Raw genomic sequence first — 18015 nt, forward strand, 5'->3', positions numbered from 1 at the left:
CTTTTTTTGGGAATGAGGGTGACCAAGGCGCTGTAGTTGCCAGTCATTGCTGCCAGAGAGTGAAGTATGCAGCGATTTGGGAGAGCCAATTTATGAAAAGTGGAATTTCTGCATTCTAAAATTAAACTGCACAAACTTACTGCTGGGTACAGCAGCTGCGTTCCCTGATACTCCAGCTGGTGTTTCTTACCTGCCCCTCTCCCGCCACTGCTCTCCCCAGCCTAGTGCTCACTGGTTCTTGGCAGGTTCTTGTTACAGTTGTCCTGGGGCCCCACCTCTTCAGGCCAGACCTTGATCCCACACCCCTGGAGGAAGCCTGATGGTTTGGAACCTCCATGGTCTTTTTCTTTCCTTTGGTGGCATCTTTCTGCTTCAGCGATCTGATATCTGGCCCAATTATTCTCATATCTTTCCTCTAAGGAAGTTTCTCTGCCCTATACATTGCAGTAGTATAGCCCTTTTGCTTATAGTCAAATTGTGCCCGATGTGTGTGTTATACAAAGAGCAGAGGGGAGAGCCCATGTATTGGTGTTGGGTAGTACTTGTTGAGGTGACTCATCCCAACCAAAAGCACTGAAGATTACTGGAAATCTAAATGCCAAGTTGTTTATTTGCACTAAAAGCAATGATAATCTGTCCCATTTTACAAACACTTTCCATGTGCTATGCTGAGTGCTTTAAAGATACTATCTGATTCAACGATAGAAATCCTATGAAGTTGTTAATGTAAGAAATGTCCAAACCTGTAGAGAATTTTTATGAGTTTATTTGAGCCCCAAATGACAATTGCCAGGAAGCAAGATCTAAAATGCTCTGGAGAATAACAGTTTGCAGTCTCTTTTATGTTTTTGGAATGAGGGAGGGAATTTAAATAAGATTACATGAAGGTGGGAGAAAGCAAAGTGGGGTTAGGATTACAGAAAAATTAACAAAATCATGTGCTCTCTTGAAGGAGGTTCATCATCAAGAGGTATTACTTCTGGCATTTCAAAGGTGTGTTAACTTTGCTGCACAAGAGCAATGGACAGGTCTGGCTTAAAACCTTTCACTAAAGGAGTTACAGGCCTGGGGTGTGACTATCCGCCATGATCTGCCCAGTTAGGAATTTATAATTGATCATAGCACCCCTTTTTCATCCAGGTTAATGACAGTTTCTCCACTTCTCAGATGAAGAATCTGAGCTCAGAAAGGTTAAGTGACTTGCCTGAGATCACAAAGTTTGTAAGTGGGATATGAGACAAATTGAGCTGGCTCTATATTTTCCCACTGTCCCACCTCTGACCAAGCTGTCCACTGTCTTGGCACCCTCCTGGTATGACACCAGCATCCTTCATGGCACCCGTGCATTGTGGTGACCCCACTTGGGAGACATTGCAGGTGCACACGTTCTTCACAGTGCATCTCGCTGCCTCAGAAGGAATCTGGAAGCATGTACCCCAAAATGTTTACATGGCTTAACCAGAATACTGTTGTTCTTACTTGCTTCTTTATCCTTTTCAACATTTTTTATTAACGTAGTTTATTTTTTGAATCAGAAGAAAAAACTATCTTTATAATTCAAGGAGGAGATTCCTTCTTTTGTTCCTAAAGCGTTCAGCGCATTCATTCTGCCTGATATGTCAGCTAGTCTGGCAAACGCCTGAGTGTCTTGTGAGCCTCAGCTCAAGGGTTGGAGCTCTGTGACATCTTTTCCAATACCTTGCTCTTCTCAGTGCTCTGTTGTCCCTGTCATGACAGGGTACTTATCACACTTACTTATCTGTGTCCCAATCCCTCACCCCCAGCTATGAGCTCCTGAGGGCAGGAGATGAATCAAATTCATCAGTGTCCCCACGACATAGCATAGGCAGTGGATCCAAGCAATAAAATGAATGCCAATTGAGCACTTACTATGTTCTAGATGTTTTACTATATGCTAAGCACTCTGCCTGTATTAATTCATTTAATCTCGGTCATCCCATGGGGTGGGTTTATTATTATTTTCAGCCCATTTTACATGAGAAAACTTATGCAGAGATAACCAAGGTCACGTAGCTAGCAAACAACCAGACCAGGGATGTGGACCCAGGCTGTCGTATCAACTCTGTGACTCTAAACACTATGCTACCCTGAACAGACGCTTTGAAAAGTTTTGCTGAGTGAAAAAACCTAGAGTTTCACCAAAGCATCATTCAATCTGAAAGAGATTTTGTCTGGCCCCAAACGCAGGGATTTAAATCCATACCCAGCTGTTGTGTGGATCCAGTGGCCACACAGGCAGTTTGTTTAGAAAAATGTAAACAAGTTTAAATGGTTGTTCTCACTGAGTTTACCTCTACTCGTCCACTGGACCACTTGGGCCTCAGTTTATAGAGGAGAAAGGGTGTATGTGGAAGATGGGGCTGTGATGCTCTCACTTTCCTGTCTTTAGGGCTCTAGAAACAATCCTAAATTCTACAGGATAAGCCTCCTCCACCCATGGAGAGCTGATCTGAGCCAGGGTTGGGTCTCAGGAACTCAACTGAACAAGAAACTTAGCTGAGTTTCCCAGGGCCTCAGGCAAACAGGAAGCAAGATTGGTAATACTCCTGGTTACTTTCTTTTGTTCAATAAGCCTGTAAACAGTAACTAAGTGCCCTCTCTCTGCCAATCACTGTGCCAAATCTCATGGAAATAAAGAAAAATAAAACACTATTGATTTCTGTGGTCGAAAGATTACAGTAGCACTGCCCAACAGAAATATAAGCCACATATGTAGTTCTAAATTTTCTGGTAGCCACATGGAAAAAAAAAAAAAGCAAAATAAAACAGATGAACTTAATAGCCTATTTTATTTAACTCAGTACTTCTCAAATGTTATTGTTTTGTTATTGCTTTAACATGTAATCGATATAAAAATTATTGATATATTCTTTTTTTTAATACTTTGAAATCTGGATTGTATTTTATACATAGAGCTGTTTTCCACTCAGGCCAGCCACATTTCAAGTACTCAGCAGCCCAGTGAGGCCAGTAGCTACTGTATCAGACAGTAGAGATTTATAGTCTGATTAAAGGAATAAACTTTTTCTTACCTCGAGCTTTCAGAAGAAAGGATTATAGGATTTGGTGTTTGAGGCTGGGCCATTTGCACTGTTTCACAAGTAGCCATATGATCAGAAATCCATATATGTATGTTTTTCCTTTTTTATTCATTTTCAATTTCATAAGTAATACATGAGTATATTTTTATTATAAGAAAAGTGAGCAATAAAATAAACTGCCTCTTAACTTCTGCAAGTACTGCTCCATCCCAGAAGTAAGCTTAGCTATCTAATAGTTGGGTATAGATTCTTCAATACATTTGCATGCATAGTGTTTTATTTTATTTTACATCAATATTATATAGTTCATATTGTTCTATAATTTGTTTTTTTCCTGCAACAATATTTCTTGGTATTCTTTTCATATGTGAACATACAGCCACCTCATTCTTTTTCAATCACTACACAATAATCCATAAACACTTCCCCACTGAAAGGCCTTGGGGATGGTCTTAATTTATTTTGTCACTATTACTAATAGGGTTATAATAAGCATTCTTGCATTTACCTCCATGTATATTTGTGTAGATGTTTTTCTGGAGTAGATAAAAAGGAATGTATTTGCCAAGCCAGAGGGAATCTAGATCTTAAATTATGGTTAGTACCATCAAGCTGCTCTCCAAAAAGAAGCCCAATTCACACCCCACCTGCAGTACAAGGAGGCTTGTTTTCTCAAACTCTTTCATACACTGAATCTTATTTTTATTGTGAGTAGGGGTATATGAAATGTGAGTCCCTAAGCAATGACACAAAAATGGTAAAAAAAACATTTTTAAAAAAAATTGTTTATAGCTAGAAGCAACCAGGATGGTTACAACCTTGGAAGAAGTGACATATTTAACATGAAGGGTGGTGAAAGAAAGAGTTAATAAAGGAAGAATATCACAGGAAAGGGAAGGCATGATTGGTGGAACAAGGTCTCAAAGGAACGGAATTTAACTTGAATTAGAACACACAGGGGAGGCTGACCTTGGTCAAAAAGTGGGTCTCTTTCCTGAGCAGGGAGGAAAGAAGGGAAGAATGGATAAGGACACATACAATTATACTCCTATATGAGAGGCAGTTCTTGCCTGTACAATCTATTTGGGGGGCAATAGGTTAGAAGGCAAGTTGACTGCTGATAGTGAGAAGGGGATTCTGATTTGACAAAGATTATAATAGGCACCGTGGGAGAATGAGGGGGCATAGGTGAATTAAGAAATATTTTGGCCCCAGCATGCAAGGCTGGATGCTCTCCCACAGTGCCCACATCCCAAGTGAGGGCATAGTAAAGTCAGGTAGGTAGATTAATCCAGGTCAAGATTTTAGCAGCCGAGCACCACTGAATTAAAGGCTGTAGAGCTGGCTAAAGAGTATAGTAAAGAGCAGAGGGAGATGACACATGAAGAAAAAACCTGTCCCTGGGTTCCTCATCTCAGTGAGGGTTGTTGCTAAGCACCTAACACTAGAGTTAGAAAGTGGGTTGCATTCTCAATTCCCCTGCTTCAATCTCAATCCATCATCAAGATACATCAGATCCATAGACTGTATCTTTGGTTCATCCATTTCTTTTCATCTTCCCTGGTCCCTCTGCTCAGCTCGCCCCCAAACTCTGTTAATTGCATGATTATAGGACAGATCTTTGTATAAGAGTTGTTTTACAGCTGGGGAAAGCTCAAATGGCTTCTAGGACCAGACAAGAAATGAATGAAGCTGCCAGGGACTGTGACACATGACGAAACCTTTTGCTATCTAACAAGGAAGGAAAGCATTGTCATGAAGAAACATGGGCCTGGTATTTTGCTAAATCTTTCTATATTTTTAAGAAAAACCTAAAATAACTTTATAGAGATATCTCCTGATTTTGAAATGCAGGCAAACTATCCAAACTTAAAACTGTTGAAGTGTTTAGGAGTGAAGTGTACTGATGTCTGCAACTTACTTTGAAATGCATCAAAAGATGCATTGGTAGGTAGACAGAGGGATGGATAGATATATGATAAGGCAAATAAAGCAAAAGTATTCATTGCAGCCCTTAGGTGATGCATCTATGTGTGTGCACTGCACACTTCCTTCGACTTTTCTGTACGCTTGAAAATGTTTAAAAATGTTTATGGTAAAATGTGAGGGAAAATATTTTTAATTGAAAAAGAATTGTGAGCCCATATGCTACTACTTTTTTACTTCTGTTACAAGTTGCAACAGACTTCAATAAAGTGAGTTAGGGGGTAAACAAGTTAATAATATAAAGGACATAGATCAGTCCCTAGCATGCTTAATAAATATTGGATATTATTATTATCACTTGGAACGGAGGAAATAAAAACAGATTGGAAGAGCTGGGTGCCTAAATTAATTTCACTCAGGACTTTCAGTCAATTTTCATTACTGTATAAAGAGTAGGGTTCCATGCTTGATAAATTCCGTTGCTCTACGAATTTCTACTTGTAATTTTCATCTCTGTGCCTCACGCTGTTAATTTTTAAATTACAGTAATGAGAATTGTACTCTAAGTTCCGCTGCAGTTCCGAAATTCTGATTGATCTGCTGTGGCCGTTTCTGCTTATAGGTGCCTTCATTACTCTTCCCTTTCCCTGACCGCTTTCCGAAAGTAAAAACTACATTTCCCATGAGGCCTCACAGGTGTCGACGCCGCCATTTTTGTCGTCATTCTGCGCCCTTTATACCCACTTCCGCCCACGAGCCACTTCCTTTTCTTTCAGCAGCTCGCGACGGTAAGATGGCGGTGCAAATTTCCAAGAAGAGGAAGGTGAGACATTGGGACCCGAGTCCAGGGGATTGTAGCGCCGCGAGGGTCAGGGGCTTCTTGAGGTGCCGTTGCGAGATCTGCAGCTCTGTGCCCTGCCCCAGGAAGTGGCTTGGGCTGCGAGGCATTCTCGCGGGCCGCGGATGGAGGTGGATTGAGTGTGGGGCCCGAGCCGGCGGAGCACAGTGTGGCGGAGGAAGGGTGAGACGGTTTCTGCCGGTTCCGGGCGGAAAGCAGAGAAGAAGCACCGGGCACCTCACCTCCCCCAGACAAGGTGCTTGTGAGCATTTCTTGGCAACAAATATTAAATTAGTAAACGTGTGGTATTTTGAGGGCATGAGCTATTCCCTTCACGTCTTAACAGCATGGCTTTGGGAAGAGGAGGTAGCAGTGTATTCTTGCCTTCTTACTAGCCGTGTCTGGCTGCAGGCTTCTGACTGCAAAGACCTTAACTGGAAAGGCTGCTGATAATTTCTTGCTCCATCTAGGGCCCAAGGAAAAGCCATGGGCTAATGGAGGTAGAGGACCTGGGAAGAACGCTTCCTCGAGTTTAACTTTTCGCCTTTCCACAAGAGAGAAGTCTAAAGTCCATTTACTTTAGAAATAATCAATTAGTCATTTTTTGTATACATACATCCATGTTAAAATTAAATTCACACGCTTCCGTGAGTTCGGATTTGCCAGCTTTGTAAGATAGGTACATCAAGTAAGGCAAGATAAACATACCTGGGATTCTTTTAATGATCAAAGTTGTGTCTACAATGCAAGTGTGCTTACATTTGCGTGGCATCTCTGCTGTGCTGAATGAATGAGTTGTGCCATTTTGAAACAGTTTTTCATTTAATGTGTGTACATATAAAGACAGCCTTAACCCTTCAATGAAGAGAAGATGACGAGTCTGACTGGAAGTGTTATCTTTGTCCAGGTGTCCCTGTACTGTGTTGCGTTCTGTGACACAGTTTTAAGGGCCCTGGGTTAAAGTAACTTCCAAAAGATGACCTAGAGGCATTTGTCTGAGAAGGGTTGTTACATTCCTGTTGGAATAAGGGTAATATGATGATAGGGCATTTATTGGAGGTGTCAGATTTTGATAAGGGTTGCATTGCATTGGCTGAAGGAAAAAGTGAGCCTACCCACATCCTTATTTGAATTTTACTTTTTGGTTAGTTTGTTGCTGATGGCATCTTCAAAGCTGAACTGAACGAGTTTCTCACCCGGGAGCTGGCTGAAGATGGCTACTCTGGAGTTGAGGTCCGAGTTACACCAACCAGGACAGAAATCATTATCTTGGCAACCAGGTAAAAACTCATTTTCCTGGCAGTCACCTACAGTTGTTACATATTCTAACATCCTTTATTCTGTAAACTCAAGAGGACAACCGATGAAATGAATTTGGCCTTAGGGAATGAATTATTTATTTATTTCGTTTTTAAATCTAACTCTAGTATTTGTTATCTAAACTTTATACTTGCTTGTGTCATGGACTAGATTTTACTATTACATGCAAGATTTGAAGTTACGTCTGGGATATCGTGAGAGCTGTGAATTGTCACTTATTTTCCCCAGGACACAGAATGTTCTTGGTGAGAAGGGCCGGAGGATCCGAGAATTGACTGCTGTGGTTCAGAAGAGGTTTGGCTTCCCTGAGGGCAGTGTAGAGGTGAGTGATCTTGGGTTATGCCAGAGATTACTGTGAACCTAAAACTGGCTCCTTAGGGTGGTACTCCTAAAAACTTACCATCACAGTGAAGACTTTGTTCATTCATGATCAGTAAATATTGCTCATTTCTGGTGGTTAAGGGATTTTACATTCATCTTGGGTATAGTAAAGATACATATGTTGGATTGGCTGCCCCATTAGCCTCCTTGGTGTGGCTGTAGGAAGAGCTAGGGGATGGGAGGAATGACTAAGCCCATGTCACCAAGTGTGCTGGGTGTGAGTGGAAGTGCTTTAGTAGTTAGGGATACTACAGTGATATATATACAAATGATATGCTTGTATGGCGAATACTGAATTTTAATAGAAAATAATGGTGAAGGTAATGCGTTAAAAAGATAACCTTGCTTCTTTCTTAAAGCTTTATGCTGAAAAGGTAGCCACAAGAGGTCTGTGTGCCATTGCCCAGGCAGAGTCTCTGCGTTACAAACTCCTAGGAGGCCTTGCTGTGCGGAGGTGAGTGTCCCTTTTTTTGTGGATCAGAATATAGTGTGTCTGCCATTGTGTTAATTAAACAAATGAACTCTTTCTAAATTGCAGGCTCTGCTAGTCTCTGAGGGTTTTAACAATAAGATTGCCAGTTCATGTCCTTGCCAAACTGGCAGTCTAGCAAGGAAGACTGATAAAGAAGCAAGTTTTTAAAAAGAGGATCACTATTATGATGGAGAACTGTTCAAAATGCTTTGAGATTAAAAAATAAAGCTCCAGGGAAGGGAGGTTAGGATTTTCCTCCATCATGTGTTAACTTTTCTGGGGACTATAAGGAGATGAGACAGTCTAAATGGGAGAGAACTCAAAATCTAGTCACTTTATACGCTGCATATAGATAGTAATGTTAGGAGGCATGGACTGTAAAGGACACGAGGTAGTTAGATGGCCCCGAAGCTGGGGCTACAGGTAATATTTTAGTAGGCATTTGTGCAGTTTGATTATGAAATGATTGGAACGCCTTACTTAAGTGTTTGGAATTGAGTCAGTACTTATTGTCATAAGATCCCTGCGAGGTTTTTCAGCAGAGGAGGGACATGAGGACTGTGCTGTAGGCAGGTATGATGGGTAGAAAAGGCTATAAGCAAGGACATTTAGAAAACTGCCTGCCTGGTTTGAATTCCAGTTTCACCACTTAGAAAAGTGACCCAAAAGTTTGGTCCCTGGGCCGTCATCTGAGGACTAGTTTATAAAAACAATTTTAGTCTATACCGCAGACCCATTGAGTTGGAAAGTGAGGGTGTAGCCCATCTAGTCTATCTTAACGAGCCCTTTGCATGCACTGAAAATTTTGACTTGGAAGTTCTGAGACTCCAGCAACTTAATTGAACTTCTGACCCTTAGATCTCCTATCTCAAAGATCATTATTCCACTCCCTTTTTGTGATGATTAAATGAGATAATGTGAAAGTGCATGGGGCATAGTGGTAGATCCTACTCCTTTCTTGTTGAAAGTGGCTGCTGGCTCCCAGGTATAAACTAATAAATGAGGTGTACATGATATTTTAAGGCTTACTATCAATTTTATAGACCTAGAAATGTTTTTCCCAGCATGTTAATAATACTAATAGTTACCTAAATTAGTAGTTAGGGTTCCTAATGAACATGAATTCTGGAGATTGAGGAATATTTTAGTAAACCATAAAAGGGGTCGCTCAGTAACTGCGATACTTCTGGGTTCTTACTGATTGTTTGCCTGATTCAGAAATCCTGAGTTGGCAGAGATGGACTCGACTGGAAAGGCTTGCTCCAGGATGATGGAGGGTGATAATCAGCTGGCAAATCAGCATGATAACTATGGCTTTAAGATCTCAATTTTGGTTGAATCGCCTGGAGAGTATTTTTTAAATACCCATGCCTGAGCTGTACCATGCCTACCTTCCCAAATTGTCAATTGGCCTGGCATAGGCCCTAGGCTTCAGGGGTGGGAATGGGGGTTGTTTTGTTTTTTGTTTTAATCTTGAGGTGATTCTAATGTGCAGCCATTGTTGGAAAACATTTGGTTAGAAGGAATTAGCCTAAGATTAGGTTTTATGGAAGTGGAAGAAAATTTTTCTTTTGGACCAGGCTCTGGTCAGATATATTCTCTGTTAAAGGAACATTGAAAACTGTGTAGTCTTTATTTATTTTAATGGGGGTGGGGTTGGGTGATTCTGTCTTTGGTAATAAGTGGATATCTGTCTCTTACTCTCCCAAAGGGCCTGCTATGGTGTACTGCGGTTCATCATGGAGAGTGGGGCCAAGGGCTGCGAGGTTGTGGTGTCTGGGAAACTCCGAGGACAGAGAGCTAAATCCATGAAGTTTGTCGATGGTCTGATGATCCACAGTGGGGACCCCGTTAACTACTACGTTGACACTGCCGTACGCCATGTGCTGCTCAGGCAGGGTAAGCAGCCAGGGTTTGGGCAAAGGGTCTTAGTGGATAGGTGTGGTTTTCCATACATGCCTCGAGCAGCCAGGGTTTGGGCAAAGGGTCTTCTTAGTGGATAGGTGTGGTTTTCCATACATGCCTCAGTGTTTGGGGAATTCATTTTGGGAGTAGCAGAACATGTTTGTACTCCTTGGATTAATTGATTAGCTGCACTAAACTGTAAGAAGTAAATTGTTGAGAGATCAGTCAGATCCAAGCATTGGTTTGTCCTTGTCTCAGCCACCTGTGTACCCTTCAGTGATGACACGATGACGAGTCAGAAAGGTCATATCTTGCTCTTGGTCCGTGTAGGTGCAACGTTCTGTGGCACTGTACATGGGTTCCTTTTGCAAAAGTGTCCTGTTCATTGATTGATTAGAGGCATTTGTCTGAGAAGGGACCAGAACCAGGGATGCTAAAGTAGCTTAATGTTCTCTTCCTCTACCCTATCCTATTGTGTAGGGCGGTGGCTGGTGAAACCACAGCTGGGTCCTAACCATGATCCTATCCTCTAGGTGTGCTGGGCATCAAAGTGAAGATCATGCTTCCTTGGGACCCAAGTGGTAAGATTGGCCCTAAGAAGCCTCTGCCTGACCATGTGAGCATTGTGGAACCCAAAGATGAGATACTGCCCACCACTCCCATCTCAGAACAGAAGGGTGGGAAGCCAGAGCCACCTGCCATGCCCCAGCCAGTACCCACAGCATAACAGGTATGTCTGTAGCAGCCTCTTGGGCAGAATAGGACCCTATTCCTTTGTGTCTCTCTAGTAAGCACTTGGTGAGCAATAATGGGATTTACATGGGAGAACGCAGGTTAGAGCCAAATGGTCCTTTGAACCCAGGCTGTTAGGAGTGTTTGAAATAAGAATTTTCCCTATTGTCCTCCCTTATTTGCTCAGATATTTCAAAGCACTCTTGCTAGTAATTATCCTTAAGCAACCCCCTTGAAACAGAACACCTTTTGTTTTTCTAAATGTTTTGTGTGTGCTTACTAATCTACATGCAAACTCTATGAGTGGGAGTGTATACCCATTTAGTAAATGGAAGAGCCCCATACTCAGATGAAGTTTCGTTTCTTACTGTTGTGCTTTATTTGGTTTTAGGGTCTCCTTGGCAGCTGGATCTGGAGTCTGGATGTTGCTCTATAAAGACCTTTAAATAAAATCCTTTAAAAATATGCATGGCCTGATTAGACTGTACATCCAGTATTCAGACTGAGGGTCATGTCGCCCCATTGGAGCATTACTTGATCTTAGAGTTGCTTGGCTCATAGTGTTCTGTTGTTTCCCTGAAATCCTCTTGGTTTCAACTGCACTTAATGAGGCAGTGCCAGAACAGGCAGACCAAGCAGAGCTAACCAGAGAGATACCCTGTTGGGGGTAAATGGAGACAGTGAGGGCTGATCAACTCATTTGTAGTTCAGGATTATAGGTTTAGAAGAGGGATATTTGTAAGATGATTTCCTTGATGCATAAGGGAATCTACATTGCAGATAGAAAATAAATACACTGGTCATTATGGTTTGGGTTGTACTATGCTCTGGGTGTTGTGCTTCACATACTTTTTCATTTAATCCTCAACATCTCTAAAGTGTAAAGAGAATTTGCCATTGTTGATGAGCTTCAAGCATAGAAGGAAAGAACATTTAAGTTGACTACCGTTTTATCTGTCATACTTTGAAGTGTTTTCTACTGATGTCTTTACAAAGTAGTTGGGTGTTCTTGGTATACTCGGGTGAAACTAGTGAGGGACAGACTGGCATGATAGTTCTACAAGACATAACTAGATTGATTTATGACAGAGAGGGGATCTTCCTTCCTAGTGACAGCTTTCACGGTCCTGGAAGGCCAACTCGGGTAGCCACATCATCCTGGTAATGAAGCCTGGCTGCGAAATACCCTGGCTTCACAAGACTGCCTAGTGGGTGCTCTGATTATTTGGTTGTCTTCTTGACTAGACTGTGAGCCGCACGAGGACAGGGCTTAATATATGAGAAAATTAATTATGTTGGGAGTGCACTGATATGTTATCTCTGGGTCCCCCTCCCCCCACTTTAAAAAAGCCTTTGATGTTTATGTTGACTTTGTATAGTTAACATCTTTGTCAGTATTGATGGAATTGAGACCACATCTCAATAGAGGTACTCCCCTTTATAAGGCTTTATTTATCCCTTGTGGGTAAAACTCTTGACATTTTGCAGTTTACTGGAAATGTGTTTGAACTGAGCTAAGTTACTTTATTCCTGTATTTCTGGACTTGCGTAGTTTGGTTGTGAGAGTATTTTTTAGTGAAACTAGTTCAGCTAATTTGATCATCCACAGGGCTGAGTGCTAGCAACAGGTTAAGACAATCCTGGTCCTCTAGGATTTTAGCATCTAGTACTAACAGCCAGTCACAGGTCTTCATATATTATATTAGGTGATCTTTTAAATTCCTAACTTTCCTAATGAATTTTCTGCAAAGCTCAGTCCACTAAAATTGGAAGTTAGTCTGTAGTTCAGTAGTGCTGTTAACTTCCCACAGGTGATGCTGTAACAAAAAAATGTGCGCCAAAGTAGCATCTTGGGAAGAGAAGAATAAATTTATTGAAGTAGAGATGCTCCTTGACTTAAAATGGAGTTATGTCCAGATAACTCCATCATAAGTTGAAAATATTATAAATCAAATGTATTTAATGCACCTAACCAACGAAATTTCATAGCCTAGCCTACCTTATAACGTGCTCAGGATACTTACATTAACCTATAGTTCTGCAGTTATCTTGAGTTTCATCTCACCAGAAGCAGGAAACAGATTGGCATTTTGTAGACATGATGAGATGTGAAAACAAAACACTCCAAAAAACAACACAGGACACTACAGAGTATTGATTGTTTATCGTCATGATTGTGTGGCTCACTGTCAGCTGCAGCTCACCATCACTGCCCAGCATCCCGAGAGTATCATACTGTATGTTGCTAGCCTTGGAAAGATCAAAACTCAGTTTGAAGTACAGTTTCTACTGAATTGCTTTTGCACCATCATTAAGTTGAAAAAATAAGTTGAACAATTGTAAGTCAGGGACTGTTAACACGCATGCAGAAAAGTATGCAAATTAGTGTACAGCTTGAAATACCCTTGTATTTATATTGCTTAGAAAAAGGCTTTAAGATAAAGCCATTACATAAAAGGGAGAGATTTTTAAGACTATTTCAGAAAACCACACAAAATTAATGTAGAGGTTAGGTGAGCACTCAGTAACCACAGCCCATCAAGAGATGCAAGCTACCCAGAGATATCACCACCATCCCCCAGGTTCTCCCAGTGAATTTTTCAGCTGTCCTTTTCTCTACATCACTTCTTGAAAGTCAAGCTTCCAGGTATGAGCATCTCACTGGCCAAGTCTAGTATCTGACCCAGCTGCCAAAAGTGAGGAAAGAGATAGCTGGCCCCTTTGGCTTTCACAGTGGAGGCGAGGTCCAGATTTACACATTGCTCCTCTCAGTGTGGGCAAGATATTGATGCTGGGCAGCCAAAATTTGTGAAACAGCCCTTAGGACTCATTGGTAGAAATATGGCTGTTGGCAGTATGGAAGCAAGTACTGAAGCCTTTCATGGATTTCACCAAAAAGTTAACTGCCAGTCTTTGAAGAATTAGGTTCGGGTCATTAGGATATGTGGCAGCTGGTGATGGGGCCTCAAACAAGTTGGGAGCTGATCCATCAGGCAAGGAAAGAACACCTGCTGAAGTCTGAGAACTTGGGAATAGACCCAGAGGGCAAGCAAGAGTTGGAGACAAACAGACATCACTGGAGAACCAGGAAAAGAACACAGGAATGGGAGGGAAGGGGATCAGAGGAAAGTGGTTGAAGGGTTTTTTGGAGGTGGGGTTTTCTGCCTCCAGAATCTCGGCTTGCAAATAACTTGCAAAGGCTGCTAGATCTCACAGCAGAGTCATAATCTGTGGATCCTGTCCCCGTCCCCTAGCTATGATTTCACATTCCCAAGGGCAGGTCTAAGAAACCAGCCACAGACCTCCAGTCAGCCAGCCTTCCCCACTCTAGCTGGGAAGTTAGGCAAAGGCTATGAGGCTGTCAGCCAGGAATGGGGTGGGGCGGAGGATGCCTTTCTCTGCAGAGCATTTTACAAAGGGGACTAAAGTTGGGAATCTGGGCTTTGCAATCAGAAACCTAGGATCAAATCCTGGCACCAGAACTGATTCACTGAGAGGCTGACTTTGGACCTTTCTAATCCTTAGTTATCTCACGGGGCTGCTGTGGGAATTAAAAGATACCTAAATGCCAATACATGTCTCTTCTCTAGTATTTAGCATCTAATGTTATCTTTGGAGACAACAGTTAAAAGTCTAGGCCTTCAGATCAGACTCTGCATTTAAAACCATGTCTATAATTTAGCAGTATGAGCATGGGCACTTCAGTTATATCTCTACCTTAATTTGCTCACCTACATGTAGAGTTCTTAGCACAAGTCCTAACTCATACTAAGTGCTCAGTAAATGCTAGTTGTTAATTAAGGATATTCTCTTGGAAATCATTAAAACTAACATGGTAATAGATTCTCCCAATCCTAACTATAAAGAGACCTGACCACAGGGACAGAGACTGTGCTTTCTGCTTCTACTGTGAAGTGGGCATAGCTGAGCAGGTGTCCTCATTTTATAGGTGGTGAACTTGGCCTTTTACTGTTCCATGTACCATCCATTTTACAGGTGGTGAACTTGGCCTTTTACTGTTCCATGTACCATCCAGTGGTTGTTTCAGAGCTCTAATGTTGCTGTGTGTAAATGCAGCTGTTGTATGTCAGAGCCTGCCAACGTCAGAGCAGGAAAACATTTATGTACCCTTCAGAGTCAACATTTTAAACGTCAAAGATTGTTTTTCTTGGTGTTGTGTTCCACAAGGACATCAGATTTTTTATGTTACTTAATGTTTGAAACAAACCATTTCCATTTTTGTTATTAAAACTATATTTATAGCTCGATGAGCAGAATGACCATGGTGCGAAAATAATTGTCATGTTCCCTGAGCATGCTGTGAGCATATCACATATAATCTTCCCAACATCTCTGTAATGGGCAGATTGCATTACTAACATCATTTTACAGCAATTTTAATTAATTCATATAATACATCTCAGGGGAATATGTGATTTCTCTTAGGCATTGAAAAATCTTTAGAGTATCAGGATTCTCACTTCTGATTTGAGGACAAGTAACATGAGACCCTAAGTTGGGAACAACTTATCTGATCCTGTACTCTAAGCTGGGAACAACTTATCTGATCACAAATAAAATGGAGCCCAGTAGCTCTGAAATTCAGATGAAACCACTGAGCCTCTGCTGTTCAGTCCTGTATTGTACCAGCTCAGCCAACCAGGTGCAGCCTGCCTTTGTCCACTGTGCAAGGAGGACTCCTGTGATGGATTCATTCTGCCCTCACTGGTGGACCATCATCTGCCTCCATGACAGCCTGCACCAGGCAGCCCTCTGTGTGGTGAGCCAGAGGAACTGGACCCTTTGATTCTTCTATATTGCCTAGAGAGAGGGTAGAGCTTTCCTGGCCTTTAAGAATATTTTTGCTTTTTTGGAGGGGAAGGGAGAGCACAGACGGTAATAGAGCCACTTTTACATAGAGGGAAGGGGACCAAAGGAGATGGATCTTTTGATCACTGTATACCAAGAAAAAGAATCATCACCATTTACCCCTATATTTTAAGTCATTTTATAAATAATTTACAAAAGAAAAGGATAAAGAAAAACAACATAAATTTTAACTGTTAGTACAACTCTGAATATACTAAAAACGATTAACTTCAAATGGGTGACTTGTGGTATGTGAATTATCTCATCATACATATATGAAATGTGTGTATGCATATATATATATATATATATATAAGTTAAAAAAGTTCAAATTTTCCTGGTCTTGAAGGTATATATACCCAAAATGAGCAACTTACTTTGAATGCAATGCCATGTGTAAAGCTGGAACTTAGTCATGTAACTACTGATTCCAGATTTCAAGTACATTCTCACAGGCTCAAGTTTATCATTGCTTCTGGGGGTTTTCTGTTTTAGTTTTGTACTTGCATTGTTAATATGGAATATTTTTGATGACTTATAATTTTGTGAAAAAAAGGACAGCCATTGTCTTTGCTCCATAATTTTAAAACATTTTCATTTTTAGGTTTATGAGAATGACCAAACCAATGAATTAAAAAAAAACTTTCTGCATGTTTCCCTCCAGTCAGTCACGGTTGTACACAACTATCTGAAGTATATCTCCACTTATGAAGTATAACACACTGTGTCAAGTAAATTTGGGGGCATAACCATCATAGAAGTTGAAAGAACATTGTCACACCACCTTTTAGCAAAGCAGGATGGTCCAGGTTTTTGTCATAAAAATCCTTCCTGTTGAATGCCTTAATGACTTAAAATACCATATTTTCTTTCAGTTTTTAGAAATATTCATACACAAATTTGTGAGTTTGAGAAAATTGATCCAGGAAGGATTTTCCTTATGTGACCAATTTCCTCCTCATCCTTAGAGACTAGAGAACTGCTATGTACCTCTGCATTCATTTTCTAATTTGAATAATAAGTGTGAAATGTCTTTTGTCAATTTTCTTCTGTCATTATGGGTGAAAAGTGAAAAATCCTGAACTCTTAACTGATGTTTCTAGACTTATACCTTCTTGAAAGATAATACTTTGAGCAATGCAATATAGAAACTGAAGGATGATGTAATAGTGACATTTATTTCATTGCATCGATCTATTGGCAATACCATCATTCTCCCATTTTCTTACTCTTATTTGGCATCTTTGGGAATAATTGAGTAATATGAACTAATTTTTAGGATGATGAAATAAGTTTTTCAAGATATAGGAAAAATAAATTCATCAAGATCTCATAATGTATTTTAGATTTATAAAAGAATCCAAATATGGTGATTGCAAGACAGAATGAGTTTTATTCTATTTTTAAGTAAGTAAAGAGTTGTATGGAGAGCTAAGCTCAGCGGATGTAGGGTGCATCCCCCCACCACATAGAAACGCCTACCAAAGCTTTCTTGCTTGGACCCAGACTCCAATTTGGGGGTCTTGTAGCTAGATCCCCTAAGAAGAGAAATTTTAAAGCAGTAAGAAAGCAGGTCAATTTTGAATACTGTCAGACTTTCAGTAATTTCTCTGTCCAGCCTGCCTTCATTTCAGTCCTTCCACATTGCTACTCTGGGTTCGGACTGTGCCGGAAAGACAGCTGTATCATACAGGCAGCAGTTCAATGAATTTGTAAATACCGTACCTACCAAAGGATTTAATAAAAAATTAAGGTAACCTTGGGAAATTCTAAAACAGTCACTTTTCACTTCTGGGAAGTAGATGGTCAGGAAAAATTAAGGCCACTGTGGAAGTCATAGACCAGATACAAAGATGGCATTGTGTTTGTTGTAGACTCTGTTGCTGTTGAAAGGATGGAAAAAGCCAAAACTTAACTTCATAAAATAACTAGGATATGAGAAAACCAAGGAGTTCCTGTACTAATAGTTGCTAACAAGTCCTGAGGAACTCATTGAGAAATTGTCAGCAGTGAGTGAACTGTGCAGCCCACCTGTGCAATCATAGGAGATGGACTAAAGGAAGGACTTGAGAAACCACATGATATAATTAAAAGAAGAAAAATTGCAGCAACAGAAAAAAGGTGAATGGTGATACCTTTCATATCTGTGTGGAGTAGGTTTTCTCTGGTCTGATTTTGCCTGCCTGCCCTCCTAAATGCTGTTAAAGCTTTGTTTTTGTTGAACAGATGCCCTACTCTTATGCCTTGTTGAAGATGAATAAATGCAGTGCTGCTTAAAAAGGTCTCCCTGACCCACATCTTTTGGTACTACCATTTTGGGAAGTCAAGCAAGTATAGTAAATTGACCAGGAAACAGTTGTGGGAATTTGACTTGAAGTTAATGAAAACTTTGAAGAATGTCCAAATAAATAAATTTTCTCGTTCCTTAGAAGCCCACTAAGAAAGAATAAGTCATAAAATATTAACCTTACAAATAATAGGAACTGCTCAAAAAGAAACTCAGACTAAAT

The 18015-nt window shown here is 40.7% G+C and overlaps 1 protein-coding gene, 2 non-coding genes and 1 pseudogene across 4 annotated transcripts; all 4 read left to right on the forward strand.

The window, feature by feature from the left end:
* Positions 1-5712: 5712 nt before the first annotated feature.
* RPS3 (ribosomal protein S3) lies at positions 5713-11443 on the forward strand. Of its 2 annotated transcripts, XM_006926626.2 has the most exons (7): positions 5713-5811; positions 6976-7106; positions 7375-7468; positions 7887-7981; positions 9711-9898; positions 10438-10634; positions 11028-11443. In XM_006926626.2, the coding sequence occupies exons 1-6, from the start codon at positions 5782-5784 to the stop codon at positions 10629-10631; spliced, it is 732 nt and encodes a 243-aa protein (XP_006926688.1). In that variant the 5' UTR covers positions 5713-5781; the 3' UTR covers positions 10632-10634; positions 11028-11443. The 2 variants fall into 2 exon arrangements, with proteins under 2 accessions (XP_006926688.1, XP_024898560.1); XM_025042792.1 differs by lacking the exons at positions 10438-10634; positions 11028-11443 and adding an exon at positions 10003-10132 and having other exon boundaries at positions 9711-9938.
* On the forward strand, positions 6682-6830 carry LOC112474664. The gene has a single exon (XR_003044518.1). It is a non-coding gene; the product is annotated as a small nucleolar RNA SNORD15 (small nucleolar RNA).
* LOC112474663 lies at positions 10176-10320 on the forward strand. Its single transcript, XR_003044517.1, has one exon. It is a non-coding gene; the product is annotated as a small nucleolar RNA SNORD15 (small nucleolar RNA).
* A 2049-nt stretch (positions 11444-13492) lies between the features above and the next one.
* On the forward strand, positions 13493-17789 carry LOC102883804 (annotated as a pseudogene).
* Positions 17790-18015: the final 226 nt, after the last annotated feature.

This window comes from Pteropus alecto, unplaced genomic scaffold (genome assembly GCF_000325575.1).
Source record: "Pteropus alecto unplaced genomic scaffold, ASM32557v1 scaffold7, whole genome shotgun sequence".
Classification (NCBI taxonomy): domain Eukaryota; kingdom Metazoa; phylum Chordata; class Mammalia; order Chiroptera; family Pteropodidae; genus Pteropus; species Pteropus alecto.